Genomic DNA, 27,901 nt, shown 5'->3' with positions numbered 1-27,901 from the left:
TACTTGAGATTGGAGAAGAAGATCTATGACATAAACAAAGTGAATTAAGAATTGCAATGGATCTCACCAAAGAGTGATTGAAAATTCAGAAATTGGATGAAGAGGAACCCTAGTGAGAGCTTTGAATCTCTCTCTCCTTCTCCAAGAGTGTAACTAACTATCCCCAAAAATATCTCCAATCTAGAAAATGAGCTAAAAAGTCCCTTAACCCTTGTTCCTTTGGTCTTCTTAAGCTTTTCCCGCCAAGGCACTTCCCCAAAATGGGATTCCCAACTGCCTCCATGCCCAAGTCACGTGGCTCTTAAAAAAAAATCACATTCGAGCATCGGCGCGCACGCGCAATGTACGCGTGCGCACCCCTGGGGCATCTTGTAATGTGCGCGGAGGCGTAATGTACGCGTGCGCGCCCATGAAGATCATGGCCTAGCCGCTACGCAAGTCGGCTCGTGGCTTGGCTCTTGGCTTCGACTTCTAGCTGTTCAATCCACGCGGACACGTCAAGTGCGCGCACGCGCCCATGCTGAGATTTCCAAAGCTCAATTCTCATGCTCCCTTCCTTTGCGCCCGTTCTCCTTCTCTCTTCCAGTCCATCCCAGCCCTATATTCTGAAACCACTTAACACACAGGTCACGGCATCGAATGGCACCAAGAGAAGATTAGAAATGTATCTAGTTTAGTGCAAAATAAGCATGTTTTCATCCATGAGGCAAAATTGGAAAAGGAACACAAAGTCTTGTATTTTCATATAGAAAGCGTGTGGAATCATTGATAAAACCCCTGAAATTGACACAAGATAAACCCTCAAAATGGGGTTTATCACTTCTTCTTCCCCAATTTTTATTAAATTAAGTGGAGGTATTAAATTTCTTTGCTCTTTGATGTTTTAGGATCTAATTAGCTTGAGAAAAACGTTCATTTTTGCTTATACGAAGCTTAGGTAAGGTGAGGATACCATAAATCCTATTTAATTTACTGAATGTATGCCTTGGGTATTAAATTGGGTATATATGTGTTATGAATGTGTATTAGGTTGTGAATAAATAATTAGAGTTTAAAATTGTGGATATTGAAACTTGGAGGAAGCTGTCTTATTGAACTTTTGGGGGGCTGTGTTTATTTTGGGTGAGTTACCTTTGGACAATACGTGGTAACCGACCAAGATATGATTTAGGTTTCTTGCATTTAATATATAATGTTTTGTGAAAACTTAGGCTAGATAACCATAGGATAGGTTGGAATGTGTGTACATATATTTAATGCTTAGAATCATGTTAAGAAGCATGTTGTGGTCTGATGCTTGTTGGTTGGTTAGTAATGCTTGGTGGATTGTTGTTTCATGATTTGAGGATATCAATATATAAATTTAGGAGTTGTAACCTATTGTTTTGGATGATGGATTTTGGAAAAATGTATGTGTATTATTGTTGATTTGAGGGATGGATTGTTATGGTGGTTATTTTGATGACAAAGAAGGATATGCCATGTTGATAATTGTAGGTTTGATAATGAATGGAAATGAGATTTTTGGAATGAAATGAGGTTTAGAAAGTTTGTGAAATTTTGGTTTTGGGCCAAACTTCGGTGAGGTATAATTTGGTATCCGGACTCTCAAATTGTTTTTAACTTATTTTAAATGAAAATTGGGTTCGTGAAGTTTATACCATTCAAAAAACGAATGAAAACGATTTAAAATGATTAAGTTATGCACGTCGGAAGTTAGGGTTTAGAATAGGCGAATTATGCAACTTTCTGTTTGATAAGTTTTTTGGAAAAACGTACGCTCATGCGTACGCGTGGCATGGAATTTTGACCGTGCATACGCGAGTAGCCCTATGCATACGCGTAATAAGCTAGTATGCATGTTCACACGTACACGTGACATGAAGTACTCACCTACGCGTATGCATGACAAGAGAATGCACGCGCAAGCTGTTTTATTACACTCCCACGCGTACGCGTGGTCTCTTTTTCAGAAAACATGATTTCTCTGAGTTTTAAACTCTATTCTAAACTTCTAAACTTCTATTTTCTTTCCTTTAGTCATAAATAATAGTATTAAACCGGATAATCAGATGAAGTTAGGGAATGGGGATAACTTCGAGGTGAAGTAAAGCTGAAAAGTGATTAATTAATTATGAAATGTTACGGATGATTATGTATGATACTTGGCTTGAATAATCAAATGACCTGAAATACGAGATTTCCTGGGTAAAGTACCGTGGCTTGCCACCACGCGTACCAGGTCGAAAACTCGATATTCTGTTGACCCTGCGACGTAAGCGTGACCAGGCACTTATAAATTCCCGAGAATGGTACCCCCATTGAGTGATTTGATATATATATGAGAAAAAACTATGTATAGACTCATGGGGATACACGTCGGGGGACAGTCCAAAGGTTTAGTAAACCGAACTTGTCGGGTTGGTTTGATAACCGACAGATGAGACTCATCAGCCATATGACAGGCATGTATCATGTGCATATTACTTGAATTACTTGTTTGTGCATTAATTGGGTGTGCCTAAGTGTATTTGATATGTTAAATGTATATTTGTTACCTACAGTACTTGTAACCTTCTTGTGTTTGCCTTTATCTGCTTATTTGTCTGTGATATGTTGTCGGAGATGGAGGTATGGAGGAAAGGCAATGTAACTTAGATTCAAGATTAAGTTACGATAGGCTTATCTACTCTTAGAGAACCACCTTTTATGACTTCTGTTTAATACTTTAAGTTTTATAATCTGAGTGTCGGTGTTCTAGGATTGCCTCTGGCATTCCCAGGACCTTATATCTTATATGTGTGGCACCTTTACCATGCTAAGAACCTCTGGTTCTCACCCCATACTATGTTGTTGTTTTTCAGATGCAGGTCGAAAGGCACCTCCTTAGGCGCCTGAGCTCCTGAAACGAAGTTATTGTCGGGTTACTTTTTGGATTGTATGGTCATATATATATGTGTACTTAGTATTCTCTCCACACGACTTGTTCTTTTTATCCTCTTAGAGGCTTATAGAGAGACTGGATTTTGTTTATGTAAATTTGGGTTTTGTGTGTGTGTTTTCCGGCCAGTTTTAACTTCGCAGGCTGAGTTAGGAGGTGTGTGTGTGTGTGTCTATATTCTCTAGCCAGTTTTGACTTCGCGGGCTGAGTTAGGAGCTTGTTATTTTGTATCTTTGGCCCTCTATTCCTACTTTTGTTATCTTATGCTTGATAATTATAGTTTTCTTAGCACGCAAGTTAACTCGTTTTTTGAACATTGTGCTTTCATTCGCGATTTTTATTTTATCTGTTCTTTAAGACTCCTAGTTTATTATATTCTTCTGCTATTACATCTACACTTTTATTTTAGAGGTCGTAATACTACTTTACCTCTATTTTACGGCTTAAGCGTAAAGTTGAGTGTGATAGGGTGTTACAGTATGAAATTCAGAAACTTCCTTGTTGAACTACAAATCAAACTCACCACCTTACTAGCACTCCCCTCAATATTAAATAAATCACGATTCTCTTCAAATTCACCCGATAGTAGGAGTGGAAATAGGCCAGACCTGTAACGTATTAAACTGGCTTGAGCTTGACCGGTAACTTATTATAGATTTTATTTTAAATATTAAGTCTGACCTGTTATTAAATTTAGCCTGGTTTAAAATCTGATAAAATGCCTGATATATATAATTTTTTATTAAAATAAAAATTATTTAAAAAATTATTTTTTTAAAAAAAATATTTATATGCAATATACTAAATTCAATCCTTATAATAATATCTAAACTTTAAAGTATTTAAAATATAAAACAAATATTTATAATAAAGTATAACAAATTTAAAATTTATAATAACTATTTTAATTAAAAAAAATTTTGTATTTATTTATATAGGCTCGAGTAGTCGAGTAGATCTAACAAGCCTATTAACAGAATGTAGAATATTTTGTTTTTATTTATATTTTTGTATTTATTTATATTTTAATATGCTATACCAGGTCAGATGTAGGCCAAGTTGCAGGTTCTTGACAGGTCACCTGACCTATTTTTACTCCTACCAGATGGTTGAGAAAAAAATAAAAATATCCCCACTTTTTGTGTTTCTATAGAGTCAATCACGTAAAATCGAGTTAACTGAATACATACCTAAAATATTCTATATCTCTTTAACACTATGGCACTTCCGAAGACAATGAAGCACGATTTCAGAATCACTCTGACATCATGACAAATGCTTGATAAAATTAAACCATAATCAAATATAAACTCTATCGTAGGAATAGTATTACGAAGACTGAGCTAAATAAAAAACTTATACTTCTAAAAAAAATACAATTTCCAAATCTACAACTTATAAATATAAAATTAATTTTGTTGTGTATATATAAAACACTTATCATCAAATTAGTCCATCTTAAAAAATATATATCAAAATATAAAATATATATTAAAAATAAATTAAATAATATATATATTTATATATAAATAATTAAATATATAGTGATTGATTTGGTTATTAATTCTCACATATAATTATTTTTATGTAAAATTTTAATAATTAAAAATAGATAACAACTTAATCAAATATGTTAAATTATTTAATGATTTTCAATTAGTATCTTTACATAAAGATAATTTCACCTATGTTTTTATCTTTTTTATTACACATAATAGTTTTGTATAAAATTTATGAAATTGGTAGATATTATTTTTTTTAATAAATAATTTTTATTACAAATTTTAAAAATAATGGATATATACAAAATATATTTTAGAAAAAATGCTATGCATCAAATCCTCTAATTCTCTTTCGGAAATTCTCTACTCTCTTAATTTTAGTTAATGTTAGAGTGCATGTGATATCATATTATACAAAATTTAAGTGAGATTAAGAAAAGAAAATATAAAAGAAACTATGTTGATATATTCATATTTAAGAAATAGAATCTGAGTATTGCATGAAAATATCAATACCTAAACACAAATAAAAAGACTTATAAAATACAAAAATACTATACGCACAAAAAAAATTAACCTAATTAATTATTATATATATATATATATATATATATATATATATATATATATTATTTGACTTATTTTTAATATATATTTTATATTTTAATATATATTTTATATTAATAATTCATTTGATAACTAACTTTTTATATATATATCTAACATACTTGTATAAAATATTATACTCTTTTATTATAATAACTATATTTCTTTTTTAAATAAATTTTCGAAGATCATGTAACTGGTAAGACTAAATCATTGTTCAAGTGCATAAACACCGAATTTCTTTCAACCTCTTTTTAAACGATTAGATTGAAATTCAGATTTTTTAGATATATATAAACATTAAAACAAAAGAATTACAATATTTATAAGTATTAGAACAAATTTATAATCATATTATATATAGGTTGGGAGAAAAGCTGCTTCAATCAAAGGTTAAAATATATGTTTAAATAGAACAAATCATCCATGAAAAATATAAATCTATAAATCAAATGTGAGCCATAACAATATACAACTAAAAGATCTACCAAACAAACCAACTTACAAAACTCAACTTATATACTTTTACGTAATTAAAATTATAATTTATGCAATATTAAATTTATGTAAAACTATTTTCTTTTGTGAACTACATATTATTTTGTTGTAAAAGGAATACAAGTTTCTAGTAAAATTATTTTTTCTCCTGAAGAAAATTGTTGCCTGGTATAGAAAACTGTAAATATAAGCATACATACTAATCATGATCATATATAACAAACTTAAAACGTTAATACACTCGGTTACATAATAACAGGCACTTCAATACATACATAGATGTATAAGTTGTAACTAAGCGTCAACATCAAAGTCTCTAACTCTAATTAGAAATGTTTATAGGTTGATAATAGCAACTACAACTCTAAACTAAAAGTGATAGTATTCCAATCAGAAGATTTCGGCGATGCATCAAGCATTGCTTTAAAGTTAGTGTTCTCATCGGTCATGAATGAACAAGAGATGTTGACAATCTTCAAGGCATGCCACCAACACTTTCTATCACCTGAACTGCAATGGCACTCTCCCTTTTTACTGCCCATCAGCATCTCATAGAAGAACTGTTGTTTTTCGCAAAAATATGCGGTGGAATTAGAAAGAACATATTGATGAAAAAGCATAAAGGCAATGCATTTGACATGATGAAGACCGTGCTGGAATGAAAGTACAATTCTAATTTGTAAAAGGGAGAATTAAACAGAAAATTTGAAAATAATAAATGACATACCTCAATGAATGTGTAACGACGACTATATCTGAATGAAATTGTTTTTGGAAAGCAACTCGAAAGCAAGCAATGCATAAGATGGCCATAGGGAGATTCACTCTTTGGAAATGAATATACTTTAAACTCCAAATGTTTGATACTCGGAGGGGTGGAAGAAACTTGGAATTCATGCAGATATGTATAATCCTACACAATTCAGAGTACATAAAATCAAATAGGCACATATCAATATGAATGAAAAAAGAACCAACAAAGTAGCAAGTGGAAACTTACATGAAATTGCTCATAGATAAAGAGGGAGAGAGATGCCAAAATGTTTTGTGGTATATTCCGGATAAATTTCCTCAAGCTATAAAAGTCCCGTAAATCCACGAGAGTACAAACACTGACTTCAAGTTTATTAGAACCTCTTAAAAAAGATATAACAGGTTTGTTATCATCAACATAGTCAAATGATAACAAATTTGGAGCATCAACGTTGATCTCCTTCAAGTTAGAGCAATGAGATAACTTAAAGACCTTGAGCTGGGCACTCAAAATATTAATCCTCTCGGACATAGAACAATGACCTAATTTCAAACTCTCAAGAAAAGGATACTTAGAAAACAGTTCAAGAAACCACTTGTCTGCAATAGCAGTGCTCTGCAAATACAATAAGCACAAACATCTTAAATTTGTGCAACTATCAAAATTCAGCTTGAAGGGTGCATCAAAATCCAATGGACGATAACGTAAGTTCTGAAGATTTGGAGAATCAATTTGTACTTCCTGTATTCCTTGAACATCAACGTCCTTGAGCTTTTGTAAACCATTTAGAAATAATGATTTCACCCGATGACTCCTTTGCACTAGAGGATCTTCCATGCTTAGATGGTTATATACGGAACAATAGTTTATGGTTAAATGTTCAATAAGAGTGCAGTGAGAAATAAGATGCTCAATAATCCTTTCATGCGTGAAAAGTACTTGACTTAAAAATAACGATTTCACCGAGGAAAACTTCATGGAATGATTTAAAAATTCTTGGTCAATTCTGATTCCCCCGGCCAACTCCAGCTTAGCAAGTGACTTGGCTTCAATGACACAAAGTGGAAGGTCATACCAGTTGTCTTGACTATAATCTCGCCCTATACACCCACCAGTGAGGTGAAGCTCTAGTACTTTGACACCATTTTCACTGGCCATCTGTATCCACTGATCAACATGGTGGGAGCCACGTGTAGGGTTTAATAAATTTGTCAAACTGAGCTTAAGTTCTTTGATTGCTAAGCCTTGGTCACGTAGCCTCAGCAATCTTTTTGTAACATAGTCAAAGAGAATATGCATTTTGCTAAACCTATGACTACTTCCTGGGACTATATCATGTATAGTAAAAAAGTCCCCACTGCAAACAGATAGATTGGGAAATGAATACCATGTGTCTCTCCACGCCTTTGACAAAGCAATAGTCTTGGCAGCATCTTTGTCCGACAACCTTGCAAGAATGTCATGAAGTATAGTTTTCGGCAGACCAGATAACCGGTCCATTTTTTCTCAACTACAGTACTGAGAGGGAGTATAACATCATAAATACATACCACAAAATATAATAGTAAATCACTGCCTACGCAATTAAAATTAGAGAGAAAAAGAAAAACACATGTATTACATATTAACCAAAATGATTCATCTGCGACCACGGGGATCTTTGATTATGAATGACTTTCAAAATGGCAGCTCGTAAAACTTTACAAAGCCAACCCTTTTAATTCAACATGGTAGCTCGTAAAATTTTACAGGGTTGAGATTTTCATAGTAAATTTCATCACCATGACCCAAAATGTCATGAACTATCACAACCTGTGTAAATTTCCATCACGAATTCACGAGAAATAAACAGCAACACATGATATAATGTTGGAAATAGAATTATGGCATAGGAAAGAAACCATCGTTTGAATTTTGAAATTTGTATCACACAATTTGTCTGATCTCAATCTCATATAAGTACAAAAGAACACAGAGCTATTTTTCAAACCGTAATTTTCTTTTTCTTCTAACCCCACTTAACTATTATTATACATCATCTATAACCAAAAGCTCATTGTTAATGATGAAAGGGGATGAAATATTAAGAGGAAAAAAAAGCAGCAAGGACATAAGACTTACCTTCTCCGAAAAATTTGTGTTATGTGGTGAAGAATGTAGTTGTAGCCGTTGAAGACACGTCTCGTTTGGAATGTTAGGGTCTAGGGTTTCAGCCTTTCAGTCTCACCGTGAGAGTGAGAATGAGAGAAATTCAAATTGAGGGTTTCTCATAAGAGAATTAGAAATTAGAAATTGTTCAAGAGTTAGAATTTTTTTTTTTTTTGAAATAATTAAAAATAAATTATTTGAATTCTGTTCAGAAATTTTATGTTTATTTTTTTTTATAAATCAGACCAAAAAGTATAATTAGAAGATTTGAATTGGACCGGCCCTGGCTGAAAAATTAGTAAATTTGTCATTTAGTTGATCAAGTTGAGCAATTTGACCCAATAAGCTAAACTATAAAGAACTAGATAGAACTAAATTAAACCATTCGATTTTGATTAAAATTGACAAATTGGCAGTTTTATGTAAGCGGCCAATTTAAAAAAATTTTTTTTCCTTTACTAAAATCACGGAGATAAAGAACTAGATAGAACCGAATTAAACCATTCGATTTTGATAAAAATCGACGAATTGGCAGTTTTGATTAACCGGTCGGTTCAAAATTCTTTTTTTTTTCCTTTACTAAAATCACGTTGTTTTGGTTTTTTTTTTTTTTTAGAAAAACACTCGAAGTTCCTAATCCTAATGTCTTAAACGGCATCCCAATCTCCAGTACCCGCTCCAACTCCTTTTGGAGGTTCTCTTCCTCATCTCATCACACCACAGTCTCTCTTAACTTCATTTCACCTCACCGCCAGCCATCTCTTTTGTTTCGTCTCACCAGATACGATGCGTTTTCGATGACGTCGTCTTTGTGGTTCTCCTGCGTCATTGCGTCTTTGGCTCGCAAGCAATTTGTCTTGTCGCAACTCCTTGCTTCCTTCGTCGTCGTTGTTGTGTCCTCTCTTGGACAAATTGGTGGTCTCCTCAGTCCTCACTTCTCTGCGTTTTCTATATCTTTTTTTTGTAATTATTTAGTTGGATTTTAATTTGATTCAGTGAGTAAATAATTGATTAATGATGTTGAATTTTTTATTATTAATCTGCTTATGTTATGTTGTTAATTATAACTAGTTGAATTTATTGATTCATGATTATGAATTTGTTGAATTTTTTATTATGAATCTGTTTAGATTATATTTTTGTTTTGATTATTAGGGTTTATAGTTTTTTTATTGATGTTGCTATGAATTTAGGGTTGCTCAATAAAGAATAAAGAATAGGTTATGTGAATTTCTAATAGCTGTTGTTTTATACCGTTGCTATTCCATATTATTTTAGAATGGCTTCAGCAAATACATTATCAGAAACACCATTCTCGCAAAAATAAGGATAAACTCTTGAGTCCTGATGCATCAAATGTAATAAAAAAAAATAATAGAGCACAAATGAATCTTACATGGGACCATTGTAAACAAGTTGTGGCATCTGAAAAAATCATTCTTATGTATATATTGTGAGAAGCTTCTTAGTTGTGGTATGCATTATAAAATATTTTATATTATTCTTGATCTTGATTTGTGAAACATTATTCATAATGCTAGATCAATTGGATTTGGAAGATGATGGGGATGATGATGGAGCTAATAATTATGTGAAAAATGTAAATCAAAATGAAACCAATTAAGATGTAACTCCACATTTTTCATACGAAGAGTAGTACCCGACTTTGAAATCACTCCTTGGAATAATTCATGGATTATTATCTTTATTATGTCAAATGAGATACTATTATAGTATTACTAACTAATTTTATGTCTATCTTTGTATTAGTTATTTTTAAAATTTGAGATTTGGTTGTTCTTAAAATATTGGTGAAGATATGTATTTTGAATGTTTTAAGTTTTTAACTATTTTTATTTTTTATTTACGTGAAATCGATTTTACCGATTCAACCTGTGATTTATCGTTTGAATCAGTGAACTAGTAGCCTGACCGGTTTGATCATCAGTTTAGTTCTAAAAGTGGTCTGATTTTCAAATTTACTCTCACATTCTTCAAAATTAAATTCTATTATATTAATATATTACAGACATTTCAAATCATGAAATTAAATTTTAAATAAAAATAAATTCTTTTTCATGTTAAATAATTTTTAAATAAGCTCTAAAAGAAATGAAATAGTATTAGGCTGTGTTTGAAAGAGACATAAAAATTAAAAAGTAGAGATTAAAAAATAAATACTAAATTAAGTTTGTGTTTTGTATAAAATATATTAGATTAAATTATGTTTAATTTAAAATAAATATAAAAATTAAAAAATTTTTAAATTAAATAAAAATATTTTAAAAAATATTATTAAAATTTCAGTTTTTATTTACAAAAATTTGGATTTTTATTGTCTAAAAAAGAGTTTACATATGGACTACATTACATAAAAAGAAAGGGACATTCTCAAATAAAATGCTAAAAGAAAACATTATCTAATAGATAAAAGAAAAAAAAAAAAAATATATATATATATATATATATATATATATATATATATATATATATATATATATATATATATAAGAGAGAGGTTATTGTTCGCTAAGAAAGAGGACCAAGATGCTAGTGATGCCGATATTCCCCCTCCAGCTACATTGTGTGGGGCAGAATTTTTTTAGGTTTTCAATGTTATTTTTTAAAGACTAAAGCATTCCTTGACAACTAAGAATGTTAAGGGAGCAGAGGAGATGTTGAAATGTTATTTTAATTTTTAACAATATTTTTAAAGTATCGTAATTAGTTTATATAGTCACCATAGCATAACCATGTTAAAATGCACCGTTGTGTGGCTATATATAATGTTTGTAAATATAATTTAAATAAAAATAATTAATCTATACTCTCTTATTTTATAAACATTATTTTAGAAATATTCTCACTTTTAAGTAAGTTAAATACATTTGTATATTGCTTAGCAGATGATTTTTTTTTTAGAAATAATTAATGTTATTTAACTAATAAAATTTATTAATTTTAACTAATATTTTATACTTTAAATATTAAATTTTAACTCCTAATAATATAAAAATAAAATATTAACTAAAAGTATTGAGTAATATTCATAACAAAATTTATTCCCTAACATTTTCCTTCTCTTATAATAGTTGTTAACTTTTTATTAATCAAGCTCGTGTGAAATCAAATTAACACCCATTAATCATAATCATCATCATCATCATCTCAAAAAAATAGTTTTCAGTTTGTCGACATATACGTATGATTAGGCAACTCGTTATATACTACGTAGGTTCTTCCTGACTTAAGGGCAAAATGAAATGAACGCAACCGAAAAAAAGAATTTACGTATTATTACATATATAATATATAATTTTAAAAAAATAATTTAAAATTATTTTATTTTTCTTAACAACTAAAATTTAATCCATATAATGTTTATAATTGCATATTTATTATATTTTAAAAATTAACAAAATAAAAACTAATAAAAAAATTGGGCCACATTATTGAGAAAAAAAATGAATAACATAAAACAAGAGTATTTATTTACTCTCAGAACATAAAAAAATAGGACAAAAATCTTTTTTATGCCTTACCTAAAGGATAGGATCGTTATCAAACTACACATGAAATTTTATTGTGTACTTTTCCCACCCTAAATATGAAACGATATGCAATTTTGTTTTGTGTGGTTAATTATATGTATTCAGTGTGTTGATGATCTCAAAGTTTGGCCATGTGACACCTTGTAATATGTCAAAATTCTTAGCAAAATTTTTCGTGCAAGATGATGAACTATCATGATCTTGCTCTACGTATTTTCATTTAGCGATAAGCTTAAAAATTGGAGAACTGGAATTTTTAATTTATTTTGTTCCCTACTTCCCATGGCTTTAGATAGTGGAGATATAGCATCAATCAAGTAGGAAAAAATTAAAATCTATGCTTATTCTTATTGGCCTATGGCATATTTTCTGAAGAAGAGTTAAGGTACATAGAATTTATGGAAGGCACATTTGAATCCTATATCAGCATCCTCCATTCTTCATTTAGATACTGTTTCAAAATCTAATAAACTAAATTATTCATATGAAAATGGGCACATACACAAGATAATTTGCAATTGAATATTTGTTTGTGACAACAAAAGCTATGGAAAGAATAAGAATCATAGAATAGAGGTTGAATGATTTTGTAAAGATACTCAGATACAGTTGTCTTCACGCGACATTAATAGTTAAGAATCGTTAGATAATTTGACATATGTGACTAAATTGTTATTTAACGGTTCTTAACTATCAAATTCACATGAAAACAACTACATGAGTTTCCAAGATTAGAGGCAAATGCCATGAAGAAAGTATGTGTTTCCTCTGTACCTAAGCACCCTGTTGTGTTCTCCAACACACCACAAATGGCCTTGAAGGTCCAAATGACCTTTCATTTCAGCAGTTTCCCATACAAACTTGAAAAGGCTAAGTGCTTTATCCAATTGCTTCACACCGCGCCCAATCATCTTCTCACTATCTGAAGTCAAAATTCTTCCCATACACAACAAGTTCTTGTTGTCGCTTCCACTCTTGTAAACTCCACCAGCCATATCTACTTCAATATCTGAGACTCTTCCAAATAGGTAATATAATAATAGTGTGAATAAGCAGCGAGATGAGTGTCCCAATGTTTTGGAAAGCTTCTTTTGCACCAGGCGTTCTTGGTGTCTAGCTTCCTTGTATCCAATACTGTTGTCAATCAAAATGTCCTTGATTTGCAAAAGCCCTTCTTTCATGACTTCAGCCTTAGCCACATGCAACTTTAATCTTGTTTCGGCTCTAAAATACTCGATCAGATCATTGAACATCTCAAGAACATCTTCCCATTTCCGGGAACCAGAGGTGTTGACATTTTTTGAAGGTGAAAGCCTCATCCATGAAGTGGATTCAGGTTCATTGGAAACAGCAGCTTCAGTGAGAAACTTCAAGCAGGTAAGAACAATTTGCTGACCCATTATAGTATCTTTGTCTAAGCCCTGAGAATCCAAAGCATCCAAATCAACTTTAAAATTATTCAGAACTTCCTTGAGTGTACCAATCAATATGCGGTGCTGGGTTGCTTGTGGACACACTTTGAAACGAACTACCTTCCTTTGTTGAGTAGAAACATCAAGAAAGTTGCTCACTTTGGCAAGGTTATCAATCACTATAGGTTCTCTTTCTCTTGCTTGACTGAAAGGAGAAAATGGTTCATTTTGTGTTCCCATGGTGGAGACCAGAACATGGTTCATTTTGTGCTGAACTGTTGGAGATCCAATAAAGGCCCGGACAAGAGACTTGAAGGTACACATATCATGCTTAATCTGCTCATCAAAAATGGTTGAATTACTAATTGTGTCAACAAGTTTTCCATTAATTGCATCCACATTCGCCAGAACCCGAGTCAATTCTTCTAGCTTGGAAAAGTCATTCTGATAGCATTGTAGGTTGGAAACATCTTGATAACAGTGATAAAGCATTGAGTTCAGGTTAAAAAGTGTAGATTTGTTGGTTTTGACACCGGAAAGCAGCTTCCGAATTCCAGAAGACAGTTCCATTACTTCCCAGAAAAATAGAGGAACTGAAAAATAACACACAAAACAAATGGAAACAAGTAATGACTCTAAAAAGAGTAACCTTTTTTCATTCAGGCATTTTATCAAACACTTGGCAGTCAAACTTAAAAAGAACGTGATAATGGCTTGCCCATTATGCAAGCACTTGATGTTCATATAGATACTTATTCACTGAGATTTAAGGGGAAAGAAAAACAATAAATTTATTGCTAAGCATTGACATATAAATTCTATAGCTACTTGTAGTGTGGTAACCACAATTGGTCGCTCAACCGATGTAAGCATGCTCTTGAACAGGGGTGTTCGGTTTGCAGTTTGGTTCTTTTTTGGGAAAAAGGTTATCCGAACCAATTATATATAAAATGTTCGGTGTGGTTTGGTTCGACTTTTTTGTGAGGCCAATCAAACCAAACAAAACTAATGAGAATTGGTTTGGTTCGGTTCAGTTTTTCAGTTTTTACACTAATTAAGAAAAAAAAAAGATAAGATGTCCTAAAGTCTTGATCATATCTATTGCAATAAGAACATGTCCTGAGCTATTTTCAACTAATAATATAGACCAAGTGCTAACATATAATTAACAAATAAGTTCAACTTCCTAACTCATAAAAAGTCACACAACACAATCATCAACAAGGGTCTTGAGACGAAATTCAGCAAAGTGACAAAAGGAAAAACAACTCCAAGCATAGTTATCAGAACCGAACAGCTGATCAAACCAATCAGATTACTGGGTCACTAGTTCAACTGATGGGTTATTGATTGAATCGGCTAACCTGGTCCTACTTAAATAACAATATAAAATAGTAAAAAACTTAACATTAAATTTTGAAATATATATCTTCAACACTTTAACAACAATCAAGTCTCAATTTCTAAAATAAAATAGACATATTATTAGTCAATAGTTCAATACTACAATAATATCTTAATTTCACACAATAACAATGACAATCAATTAAGCAATTAGCAATCAATTCCAATTAAGCAATTAACAATCACACTGCAGCAACGGAACCTATTAACCATTAATCAATTAGGCAATTAACAATCAATTCTAACAATGATAATTTCAGGGCCCTCAAAATTAAAATTGGAAATAAGGTGCATCCCTATTATTTTTATTAGCAGAATCATAATATCATAACCACAAAGTAAAACTAAATAACTAGATACCAATCTCCAAACATTTTCTTTCCAAATTCAAAATTAGCACACGAACACAAAATCAGCAATGAGCAGGATAACTAAGAAATTAACAAGCTTCTCATGCAACAAATTCAAGTCTCATCATAAATTGATAACCAAGCAATTAGTCAATTACATTATATACATAGCATCATAAGAGATCAGAGCTCACAAACACACAAAATTAACTAATTGTTTTTAACTAAATCATTTTGAACACATAGCTAAATTAACCAAATCATAATTTTTTTCATGAACAACAGATTGAAAACGAAAGAAGTAAGCAAGAGAAATTAAATAACCTTCGGTGGTCTTCCAATGAGCAGAGAAGAATGTCACGCGGAGAAGCTGACGGCACTGCGGCAGTCCTTCTCCTTATGTTTACAATGCGAAGAACTAGCAGAATATGAGGGATAGGGAGAGCGCAAGCACGCGAGGGACGACAATGCTCAAGCGGAGACGCGAGGAGGCGCGGCGACGACACGAGCAGGAAGCACCGCTCGAGCAGACGCGGAGGCGAGAGAGGCGCGAGCAGCCGAGCTCAGACGGAGGAGAGAGACCAGACGCCAGCACACAACGCGGAGGATCCGGCGAGATGCGCGGGGACGGCGGCGAACATGCGGCGGCGATGAACCATGACCCAAAATGTCATCAACTATCCCAAACTATCATGAATTTCATGAGAAATAAACAGCAACACATGATATAGTGTTGGAAATAGAATTATGCCATAGGAAAGGAATCATCATTTGAATTTTGAAATTTTTATAACACAATTTGCTGATCTCATATAGGCACAGAAGAACACACAGCTATTTTTCAAACCGTAAATATTAAGAGGGGTGAAATATTAAGAGGGGAAAAAAGCAGCAAGGACATAAGACTTACCTTGTCCGAATAATTTGTGTTGTGTGGTGAAGAAAGTTGTTGTAGCCTTTCAGTATCAGACCGTGAGAGTGAGAATGAGAAAGAAATTCAAATTGAGAGCGAATTAATGAGTGAATGAAGAGGGAAGCACGCTTCATGCTTGGGAACTCGCCGTCTTGGTTCCAAGCAAATAATAATTAGTTTATTTTGTGTATATTAAATTAATAATCTATATTTTTATTAGAATTTTAACTCTTTAGCAGATGAAGGAACTTTTAGTATTGAAAAGATTATTATAAAGTATAATTTTTTAAGATTACATAAAAGTTAAAGCTTAGAATTTTTTAAAGTTAGAAATAACAAAAAATTATATAATATAAAATATAAAATAATCAATTATATTTATATAACATATAATTTCAGTCATCATTAAAATACTTTTAATTGTAACATTTTTATATTTTATTTAAATTTAAATAGTAATATTTTTTATTGATATTTATATTTTAAAGTTAATAAATAAGAAATGGCGATAATCTATATAAGTAGTAAATCGAATCAACTTGATTCAATATATGTGCTGTGGAGTAGTACTTGATTCGATTTACATTTGAATTTATAGTTTATGATTTATGGTTTAAAAAACACTTGCAAGTGAAACAAAATAAAATCAAGTTTGAATTTATAGTTTATGATTTATGGTTTGAAATATAAATTTAATTTTGATGTACTCTCTGCGAAAAATCATTTTAATCACATAACGTTATATTAGCAAAAATAACTATCTTTTTATATTGACCGCGTCAATAGTCATTCAAAAAAACTTACACTCAGTACATTAAAATTAAACTTTTAAAATATATTATTTAAGTTTTAGAATTTAAATATTATGATTTATGATTTATAATTTATAATTGAGTGTTTAATTGTTTATTATTTGGGATTATGTTTTATGATTTCAAGTATAGCATTAACAAATTATAAAAGTTATAAATGGATAATTGAAATGTGAGCAATAATAATAGAGTTAAACTTCAGAGTAGTCTCTGAACTTGCACTCGATCCTCAAAGTGGTCTTTAAACTTGCAATCACCTCAATATTATCCCCGAATTTAACACATGTGGTTCACGGTCGTCCCTAAAGCATTTTCAGGAGAATATTTCTTAACAGCGCGCTGACGTGTATGGAGAGGTGCCACGTTGGATATCTGACGTTGCTGTTATCATTTTTTAACTCAATTTAGTCCCTGAATTATTTTATAACTCTAATCTCCAATTTATTATCAGAAACCACTCTGTTTCTTCTTCTCTGCTCTTCTTCGTCTTCTCTGTCATTGTTAAGCTGTCATTGTTGAACGTGATTTGAATGGGTCATGATGGATGGAGGCAGCAAATTGAGGTTATGATGAAAGCCCAAATTTTGGAGGTTATGATGCTCATGATGTATATCATGATGAGTTAGATGGGACAAATTCTTGACATTCCGAAGAAATGAAAGCACCCCTAACTCAGAGGATGATGACTCATTTCCTGTTTTCAGAGAAGAAACAAGGTTCGGAAAACTCCAATTAGAGGTAAGGATGAAATTCAACACGAAGATGGATTTTAAGGAGGCTGTGAGGGAGTATTGCATCCAGAAAGGTAGAAGAGTTAGATTCAAGAAAAATGATAATGTACGATGCAGGGCTTTATGTAGGGGTAAGGAATATCCATGGGTTATTTATATCTCTAAGGATAGTGAGATTGTTTGCTGGCAAGTTAAAACCTTCAATGATGATCATACATGCCCAAGGGAGACAAAAAAATAAATTAGCTAACAGAGGGTGGTTAGCAAACAAGTTGGTGAAGAAGCTTAGGAAATTTCCAAATCTGAAGCACTCTGAAACTTTAACATACTTCAAAAACAAATGTGACTTGGACTTGGACAAATCTTTCCTGACAAGAGAACTTGGAGATACAAGGCACATTGTGTATGGTGATGCAGCTGCACAATATGGGATGGTGAGAGACTATGGTGAGACTCTCCTGAATTGCAACCCTGGTTCTACTGTGCGCATCACAACAATTTCTCATTCTAACGCCGCAGATGAGCCCACTTTTGACAAGATGTATATTTTTCTGGATGAGTGCAAGAATGGGTTTAGGGCGGGATGCAGACCTCTAATAGGGCTTGATGGAGCATTCCAGAAAACCAGATTTGGTGAACAAATATTGGCAGCCATTTACATCATTGCAGATGCCATTGTACCAGTGGAGAACACGAATAATTGGAGGTAGTTTCTTGAGCTGCTGCATGAGGATCTAGGGAGCTACACCCAAAATGGGGTAGGAGTAGAACTTAATAAATCGTGGGGATGAATTTGCTGTCACTTATACATGTATAGGGATTAATTTGATGTCACTTATGTATGTGTAGGGACTATTTTGATGTCACTTATGTAAGGTGAGGGACTATTTTGGGTCCCGATATTGTATGTTATTAATTTCAGTGGTTTTGTGTAGGGGCTAATCACAGCTGTACAGGAGATCTTCCCTGATGTCCACCACAAATTTTGTGTATATCACTTGCGGAGAAACTTCGATAAGCGGTGGAAAGACAATGAACTTAGAGGATTATTGTGGGAGTGTGTAAGATATACTACTCAAGAGGGATTCATTAAGGGGATGATAAAAATTCAGAGAGCTAAAAAGGAAGCATGAGAGTACCTTTCCAAATGACGAATAGATGCATGGAGTCGGGCCTTCTTCCCCTCCCAACCAAAATGTGACAACATATGCAACAATGCTTGCAAAGTATTCAATGCCAGAATCAAGGAAGTAAGGGCCAAACCAATTATCACACCACCAGGTACTTCAACTATTATTACACCTATCATGACCCATTCAAATCACGTTCAACAATGGCAGCTCAACAATGACAGAGAAGATAAATGAGAGCATAGAAGAAGAAACAGAGTGGTTTTTGATAATAAATTAGGGATTAGGGTTATAAAATAATTCAGGGACTAAATTGAGTTAAAAAATTATAACAACCACGTTAGATATCCAACGTGGCGCCTCTGCATACACGTCAGCGCGCCGTTAAAGAATATTCCCCAGAAAATGCTTCAGGGACGACCGTGAACCACATGTGTTAAATTCGGAGATAATATTGAGGCCATTTCAAGTTTAAGGAGCACTTTGAGAGTTGAGTGCAAATTAGGGACCACTTTGAAATTTAACTCATAATAATATACAACCATAAGGTCGACCAAATAGGTCAACTTATATCACCTCAATCCATAAATATTTTAAGTTTTTAACGCTCATTTTAATCTCTTAATTATCAATTACTTCAAAATTATCACGGACTTAAGTTGGCCTCAGCAATTAGTATCATTTATGTCATACTTTTATTTTATGTTTTCATCTAATACTAAATTTATGTCAAACCATTTTTGGGAGAATGACAAAGAATTTGAAAGATTCAGATTCCGATAGAGTCATAGCAAAATATATAGAGTACAGTGAGGCAGTAGTTTACACAGTATACAAGAGTGAGAAGGAACTAATAAATAGAGTACTTAGAAAATAAGAATTACTTTATTTTGATTTTTGTATATATTAGTCTAGTATATTTTTAGTTTAATCTAGTATGTTTTAATAATAATATGACATTTCAAACACACTTTTACATTTGTTTCTACAGGATTAGTTTTTAATTTTATATTTGATGCTTTGACATAATAGTGAATATAAATCAATTGCTTTATTTTTTTTTCGCAAAAAGAGAAAATTCTAAACATAAACATTCACACTTATCGTTACCTTACAAAAAGAAATAATGTTGTAGAACATTGATATATATACATGTAAGCACTTACTTAAGTACATACTCATTATCCTAATACAGCAGCAACGCTAACGTTATAAACTAAATAAGTAATGTCAATCAATTGAATACAGTTCTAAGATAAAACCAATTTTTTCATCAGCATGACATGTTGGCAATGCATCTAACATTGTCTTAAAATCAGCGTTCTCATCAATCTTGAAAGTACAAATAACCTTGACAATCTTCAAGGCATGCCACCAACATTTTGTATTACTTGAACTGCAGTGGCACTTCCCTCCCATTCTGCCCATCAGTATCTCATACAAAAACTGTTGTTTTTTGCAAAATAACAAACGGAGTTAGAAAGAACACATTATACAGTTACTGCTGGGATGGAAGTACTGTTGTCGTTGTAAATGCAAGACTCGAGAAAATTTGAGGATAATGACATACCTCAATGAATGCTTTACTATGAACATAAGAGTGAAAACTCAATGAAATAGAGTTCGGGCAGCAACTTGAAAGCAAGTAATTCATAAAAGGGAAATAGTGAGCTTCATTTTCCGGAGAAAACTGTAATTCCAAGCGTTTTATAGTTGGAGGAATAGATGAAACTTGCAATGCACCCTGCTCTGGTTTAATCTACAGCATTCAGACAAACAAACAAATAAATAAAATAGGCAAATATGCAAGCAGAATGAACCAACGTAATAGCAAGTGTATACTTACTAGAACTGGCCAACAGATAAAGAGGGAGACTGATGCCCAAATCTTTTGGGGTTTAATGTTTTCGACAGATTTCCTCAAGCTACAAAGGTCCCGAAAATCCACAACCCTAAAACTATTGATTTCCAATTGATTAGAACTTTTCTGAAAAGATAGACCAGGTTGGTTGTTTCCCTCATACGCAAATGATAATAAATTTCGAGCATCAATGTTAAGCTCCTCCAAGTTAGAGCAGTATGATAACTTCAAGACCTTGAGTTGAGCACTTAAAATATTAATCCTCTGAGACATAGAGCAATTCTCTAGTTCCAAATTCTCAAGGGAAGGAAATTTAGAAAATAGTTCAAGAAACCATTTGTCTCCAATATCAATGCTCATCAAATTGCATAAGCACAACCATCTCAAATTTGTGCAACTATCTAAATTCAGCTTGAAAGATGCATATGGATGAATACAATAACGGAAGCTCTCAAGATTTGGAGCATCGATATATACTTCCTCCGTTCCTTGAACATAAGCTTTCTTGAGCTTATGTAAACCATGCAAGAATAGTGATTCCACAGGACTGAACGCAAACACGGGAGGAATTCCGCTAATTGGAGGGTTATATACAGCACAATCAATCACCGTTAAATCTTCAATTAGAGGACAATAAGAAATGAGATGTTCTATAATCCCTCCATGTGCAAAAAGTAGTTTGTATAGTTTTATTATTCTCACTGAGTAAAGCTTGATGGAATGGGTGAGGAATGCTTGCTCAACTCTGATTCCGCCCATCAACACCAACTTAGTAAGTGATTTGGATTCAATGACACTGAGTGGAAGCTCATAACACCTGTCCGGACTGAGTCTCCATACATAGCCACCAGGGATGCGAAGCTGTAAATGTAATACTTCGCCACCACTTTCAATAGCCATCTTCATCCATAGATCAACACGGTGGGCCATGTACTTATGGTCTACATAGTACATGATGAGCTTGAATTCTTTGATTACTATGCCTAGGTCACGGAGCTTCAGCGATTTTCTCCCAACATAGTCAATAACTTTGTCTAGTTTGATATAATTGTCTACCGTTACATCTTGACTCCTAAAAAATTGATTGCTGCAAATAGACAATATCGGAAACGTAAACCATGTTTCTTTCCAAGCCTTTGATAAAACACTAGTCGTGGCGGCATCTCTGTCCGGAAGCCTTGCGAGAATGTCATGAAGTATAGCCTCTGGCAAACCAGATATTTGGTCCATTTTCCCCAGCTTCAGTACTGATAGCAAATATCTCATAGATGGATACAGATAAGAGAGTATTCGGGGTTTAATAAATTCAAAGTATTAAAGTCTCAATGGAAGGCTTGCAAGGAGGATATGACAAAGAATGACACCAAAAGATACACTTCTAAGATAAGAAATTTTTCTACTAGACCTCGTTAGAAAGGATTTTTTATTAGACTATCAAAAAAATTTGTTTTTGACAACTTAGATCAAAAGATAAAAATTAAAAGAAACTAGTACACATAATTATCTTAGTGATGGATCCTTTAATTTTATTCAAAGCAAATCACTTATCTCATTTAATAAAAAAAAATGTGCATAAAACAAATGAAAATTTTATTTATCAATGTTGTATAAATTGTCTCATCAACGATGTTTAAATAGGTCTCTAACAAATTAACTAAAAAATAAAAAAATAACTTAATTTAAATCTAATAAAGATAAAAAAATAATTTAAATCAAAATTAATCTTATTAGATTAGATCAGATTTGATTTAAATTTAATATTCTTAAAAATATTACTAAGTAGAACTAAATCAAATCTTTTAACAAATCTTAACAATAAAGCAAACTAAAATATAGACTTAATAATTTCAAAATTAATAATAAACTTATGTTTTTTACTGAATTTGAAAAATACTGTTTAACCTATTACTATTCTGATTTAGTCCAATAAACTTTATGAATTTTTGATTTTTTTAATGTTCAAGACTAACATATTATAATTCTTTTAGTATTCAAATCCTTAAATATAACAAGATATTATCATTCTACCCTTCATCTAAAACAAATCACATGTATTACATGTTTATTATCAAAATGATTCATCTAGAAAACGAGGAATTTATGATTATGAATGACTTTTAACTAAGTACAGTGATGAAATTTTTCATGGTAAAATATATAAAATGTTCATCGTGTTTTCATCATGATACAAAATGCCCGTCTGAAACTCATAAAATACTATAATAATATAAAGATCAATGTGGAAACTAGGTAGATCTCCATCACAAATTTGTTCTATTTATTATTATTATTATTATTTCAAGCATTATGTGAAGTGAAATAATATTTGAAATAGAGTTAAGACATAAGAAAGCAATGATAAGGGGCTAATTTTTTTCTTTATAGAAGCAAAATGATTGATGTACTCAAACGTGATAATTTATATTGTTTTTTAAAATGGTGAAACGTACAAAGTACCTCAAATCTTTTACGATTTTAAAAATCAAAGAATCTAATTTTTGTGCTCTAAAAATTGGATAATTTAATTTTTGTATTATTAAAATTCGTATTCTCTAATTTTTGTACTCTAAATTAAACTATACACGTTTAAAATTAACATCTCAAACTCCAGAAAAAATATCATTATAAACCAATATAAAAAAAAGTGTGTCTGTCAGACTCTATTCCCTTTATTACTAAAGATTAAAAAATTAATTTCAATTTTTTCTCCAAGCCCCGCTAAACTAAACAATAACCTCTTTCGTTGTCCCATAATAGAAAAAAAAAAGGAATATTTAAAAATAAACTTACCTTCTCCAATAGAGTGTATTTGTGATGATTTGAAAAGTGTAGAAGCGCAGTACTTTTTTGCTTTGTGATAGATGATATGAAACAAATGAGCGAAAGGAACTGAAATTTTTGGGTTTAAAATTTCGGTTTCAGTTCTGTTTTACACTCTCACTCGATACTATAGTTATCAAAACTGAATCGATAATTGACTTAGTAAAATTATTGGGTTACTGGATTAGTGGTTTAACTGATGGATTAATAATTAAACCGAATGTATAAAATTATAATACAATGTTTATTGAAAAATAAAATTATTGTTTAATATTTTATATTATTTAAATTTAAATAAACTATATATAAATTTTATTAACTCATTGCTTTAATGTGATATATATAAATTATTAACCTTTAATTTAATAAGTCTGACGAAATAAAAAAGTTACATATAGATAAAATTAAAAGTAAAAATAATTTGTTGATAAAACAATCAAAATTAAAAAAAAATAAACATATATAAGTTGAATTACATGAATAAATATGTGAGGTTAAAATTATTCTAATAAAATATAAACTAATGTAAGGTTGTAAAATTGGAGCATTACTCATATAAATTTCAGTATTATATATAATATTATTAACCACTTATATAATAAGAGTATCAGTCCTAGTGGAAAAAGACCTATGATTTTACACAAAGTTTCCAAGTTCGAATCCCATGTGCACACTTTTACATTTACTCGCTTTATTTTTTTCGCAAAAAGATAAAATTCTAAACATGAACATTCACATTTATCCTAATACAGCAGCAACGCCAATGTTCTAAACCAAATAAGGAATATCTATGAGTTGATAATAGAAAGATTACAATTCTAAGATAAAACCAATATTTTCATCAGCACAACATGTTGGCAATGCATCTAACATGGTCTTAAAGTCGGCGTTCTCATCAATCTTGAACGTACAAATAACCTTGACAATCTTCAAGGCATGCCACCAACATTTTGTATTACTTGAACTGCAGTGGCACTTCCCTTCCTTTCTTCCCATCAGTGTCTCATACAAAAACTGTTGTTTTTTGCAAAATAACAAACGGAGTTAGAAAGAACATATCGATGATAAATTATATAAACACAAATGCAGTCACTGCTGGGATGGAAGTACTGTTGTCGTTGTAAATGCAAGACTCGGAGAAAATTTGAGGATAATGACATACCTGAATGAATGCTTTACCATGAACATAAGAGCGAAAACTAAATGAAATAGAGTTCGGGCAGCAACTTGAAAGCAAGTAATTCATAAAAGGGAAATAGAAAGCTTCGTAGTCCGGAGAAAACTGCAATTCCAAGCGTTTAATAGTTGGAGGAATAGATGAAACTTGGAATGCACCCTGCTCTGGTTCAGTCTACAGAATTCAGACAAACAAACAAATAAATAAAATAGGCAAATATGTAAAGTAGAATGAACCAATATAGCAAGTGTATATACTTACTAGAATTGACAGACAGATAAAGAGGGAGACGGATGCCCAAATCTTTTGGGGTTTAATGTTTTGGACAAATTTCCTCAAGCTACAATGGTCCTGAAAATCCACATCGCTAAAACTATTGACTTCCAATTGATTAGAACATTGCTGAAAAGATATACCAGGTTGGTTGTTTCCCTCATATGCAAATGATAATAAATTTCGAGCATCAATGTTAAGCTCCTCCAAGTTAGAGCAGTATGATAACTTCAAGACCTTGAGTTGAGTACTTGAAATATTAATCCTCTGAGACATCGAACAATTGTCTAGTTCCAAACTCTCAAGGAAAGGAAATTTAGAAAATAGTTCAAGAAACCATTTGTCTCCAATAACAATGTTCTTCAAATTCCATAAGCACAACCATCTCAAATTTGTGCAACTATCTAAATTCAATTTGAAAGATGTATTCGGATACTGAAGACAACAATGTAAGCTCTCAAGATTTGGAGCATCAATATATACTTCCCGCATTCCTTGAACATAAACTTTCTTGAGCTTATGTAAACCATGCAAGAATAGTGATTCCACAAGACTGAACTCATGCATTTGAGGAATTCCTCTTATTGGAGGGTTATAGACAGCACAATCAATCACGGTTAAATCTTCAATTAGAGGACAATGAGAAATGAGATGATCTATAATCCCTTCATGTGCAAAAAATATATTGCATAGTTTTATTATTCTCACCGAGTAAAGCTTGACGGAATGGGTGAGGAATGCTTGGTTAACTCTGATTCGGTCCATCAACACCAATTTAGTAAGTGATTTGGATTCAATGACACTGAGTGGAAGGTCATAAAACCTGTCCGGACTGTGTCTCCCTACATAGCGACCAGGGAGGCGAAGCTGTAAATGTAATACTTCGCCACCACTTTCAATAGCCATCTTCATCCATAGATCAACATGGTGGGCCATGCACTTATGGTCTACATAGTCCATGATGAGCTTGAATTCTTTGATTGGTAAGCCTAGGTCGCGGAGCCTCAGTAATCTTCTCCCAACATAGTCAATAACTTTGTCTATTTTGCTATGATAATTGTCTACCGTTACATCTTCACTCTTAAAATGTTCATCGCTGCAAATAGACAATATCGGAAACGTAGACCATGTTTCTCTCCAAGCCTTTGATAAGACACTAGTTCTGGCAGAATCTCTGTCCGGAAGCCTTGCGAGAATGTCATGACGTATAGCTTCTGGCAAACCAGATATTTGGTCCATTTTCCCCCTGCTTCAGTACTGATAGCAAGTATAATATCATGGATGGATAATTGCAACTCATAAAATGCGAAGAAAGAAAGAAAAAAAATCACATGTATTACATGTTTATTATCAAAATGATTCATCTGGTTAGCTAGGGATCTATGATTATGAAATATGAATGCCTTTCAACAAAGGACAGTGATGAGATTTTTCATTGTAAAATTCATAAACTGTTCATCAAATTTTCATCATGTCCCAAAATGTCCCATCTGAAACTCATAAATACTATAATAATAATAATAATAATAATAATAATAATAATAATAATAATAATATAAAGATCAATGTGGGAACCTATGTAGATCTCTATCACGAATTTCTTCTTCTTCTTATGTGAAGTGAAATAATTTTTGAGATGGAGTTCAGATCTAAGAAAAGAACATACAAGGGACTATTTTTTTTTTTCTCTATGGAAGTAAGATGATTGATGTACATGTACTCTAATATTGTAATTTTTAGTATTTTTTAAAATTATAAAAAATATAAAAATTGGAGTATCTCAAATCTTTTACAATTTTAAAAATTAAAAGATCCGATTTTTATGTTTTAGAAATGTCAGTACTCCCAAAATTTAAACTTTTTAATTTCTGTATTCCAAATTAAAATTTACTACATTTAAAATTAATATTCTAAACTCCAGAAAAATAAAGTATAGACTCTATCTCCTATCTCCTTTGTCACTAAAGAATGAATTTCAATTTTTCCTCCTATCTCCTAAACAGTAACCTCACTAGTTACTAGATTAACGAAAAGCTCGTTGTTCCAATAACAAAAAAAATGGGGAAATATTAAAGTTTAAACTTACCTTCTCCAATAGAGTGTGTTTGTGGTGATTTGAAGACGGTAGAAGTGCGGTATTTTGTTTGCTTTGTGATAGAAGATGAGATGATGTGAAATAAATGAGGGAGCGGAATTAGAATTTCTGGGTTTAAGGTTTCGGTTAGAAGATGAGATGATGTGAAATAAATAAGGGAGCGGAATTAGAATTTCTGGGTTTAAGGTTTCGGTTTCAGTGTTTTATATTCTCACTTTAGACGGATGTCTCTTTTGAGATTAAGGTTTCGATTTCAGTGTTTTATATTCTCACTTTAGACGGTGAAAGAAGAGACCTCTCTTCTGAACTCAAGGGTTTCAATATTTTATATTCTCATTTTAGACGGCAAAAGAAGAGACCGACAAAGAGGACGGTATTATTTGGTGATCTTCTGAAAAAATATATTTTTTTATAAATTTTATAAAAAAATAATTTTATGTTTAAATATTTTGTAAAATAAAAATTTGTATTTATCAATTATGTTTAGGTATAATAAGATAAAGGTATTCTTTGTTTATTTATTATGTAAAAAATATTTTTTAAGAAAATCTTTTGAAAAAATGTAAATTGTAACTTTCTTTTAAAAAATGTAAATTGTAACTTTTTTAAAAAATATAAATTGTAATTTTTTAAAAAAATATATTTTTTATTTTTTAGTATTTTTATTTTTACTCATAGAAATTTACTAAATACGTTAAAAAATAAAAAAAATTATTTTTTTATCAACTTAATGACACTCAAATATACATTTTTTATTTATAAAAGATGTAGTTTATAAATATGAAAAATATTGTCATTGAATCCTTCCAATCTTCTTAAATAGAGATAAAGTCTGCTGCCTCTTATGCTCTTGGTAATATCGCTGTTGGCAACCTTCCAAAAAATTTGTCATTTATCTTGGATCAGATTGATAATCAGCAGAA

The 27,901-nt window shown here is 31.7% G+C and overlaps 4 protein-coding genes across 7 annotated transcripts; all 4 read right to left on the bottom strand.

Moving 5' to 3' along the window:
- Window positions 1-5,745: 5,745 nt before the first annotated feature.
- On the bottom strand, window positions 5,746-8,626 carry LOC130947710 (F-box/FBD/LRR-repeat protein At5g53840-like). Its single transcript, XM_057876412.1, has 4 exons — window positions 8,423-8,626; window positions 6,548-7,819; window positions 6,275-6,460; window positions 5,746-6,107 (listed from the first exon to the last, which is right to left on the bottom strand). Exons 2-4 carry the CDS (start codon window positions 7,799-7,801, stop codon window positions 5,904-5,906), a joined length of 1,644 nt encoding a protein of 547 aa, XP_057732395.1. The 5' UTR covers window positions 7,802-7,819; window positions 8,423-8,626; the 3' UTR covers window positions 5,746-5,903.
- Window positions 8,627-12,323: 3,697 nt separating this feature from the next.
- Window positions 12,324-16,197, bottom strand: LOC130947577 (uncharacterized). Of its 2 annotated transcripts, none has more exons than XM_057876279.1 (3): window positions 16,077-16,197; window positions 15,491-15,853; window positions 12,324-14,005 (listed from the first exon to the last, which is right to left on the bottom strand). In XM_057876279.1, exon 3 carries the CDS (start codon window positions 13,980-13,982, stop codon window positions 12,732-12,734), a length of 1,251 nt encoding a protein of 416 aa, XP_057732262.1. In that variant the 5' UTR covers window positions 13,983-14,005; window positions 15,491-15,853; window positions 16,077-16,197; the 3' UTR covers window positions 12,324-12,731. The 2 variants fall into 2 exon arrangements, with proteins under 2 accessions (XP_057732262.1, XP_057732261.1); XM_057876278.1 differs by having other exon boundaries at window positions 15,491-15,843; window positions 16,077-16,164.
- A 3,747-nt stretch (window positions 16,198-19,944) lies between these two features.
- Window positions 19,945-21,879, bottom strand: LOC130948932 (F-box/FBD/LRR-repeat protein At1g16930-like). The gene is made up of 3 exons (XM_057877791.1): window positions 20,599-21,879; window positions 20,323-20,511; window positions 19,945-20,198 (listed from the first exon to the last, which is right to left on the bottom strand). Exons 1-3 carry the CDS (start codon window positions 21,877-21,879, stop codon window positions 19,983-19,985), a joined length of 1,686 nt encoding a protein of 561 aa, XP_057733774.1. The 3' UTR covers window positions 19,945-19,982.
- A 2,221-nt stretch (window positions 21,880-24,100) lies between these two features.
- LOC130947742 (putative F-box/LRR-repeat protein At5g41840) lies at window positions 24,101-27,288 on the bottom strand. Of its 3 annotated transcripts, XM_057876449.1 has the most exons (5): window positions 26,970-27,288; window positions 25,592-26,140; window positions 24,872-24,961; window positions 24,596-24,784; window positions 24,101-24,447 (listed from the first exon to the last, which is right to left on the bottom strand). In XM_057876449.1, exons 2-5 carry the CDS (start codon window positions 26,120-26,122, stop codon window positions 24,244-24,246), a joined length of 1,014 nt encoding a protein of 337 aa, XP_057732432.1. In that variant the 5' UTR covers window positions 26,123-26,140; window positions 26,970-27,288; the 3' UTR covers window positions 24,101-24,243. The 3 variants fall into 3 exon arrangements, with proteins under 3 accessions (XP_057732432.1, XP_057732430.1, XP_057732431.1); XM_057876447.1 differs by having other exon boundaries at window positions 24,872-26,140; XM_057876448.1 differs by having other exon boundaries at window positions 24,872-26,129.
- Between the last annotated feature and the right edge of the window lie 613 nt (window positions 27,289-27,901).

Source organism: Arachis stenosperma, chromosome 9 (genome assembly GCF_014773155.1).
Source record: "Arachis stenosperma cultivar V10309 chromosome 9, arast.V10309.gnm1.PFL2, whole genome shotgun sequence".
NCBI lineage: Eukaryota > Viridiplantae > Streptophyta > Magnoliopsida > Fabales > Fabaceae > Arachis > Arachis stenosperma.
The sequence above is the reverse complement of the archived record's forward strand: the minus strand, read 5'-3'. Positions and strand labels throughout refer to the sequence as shown.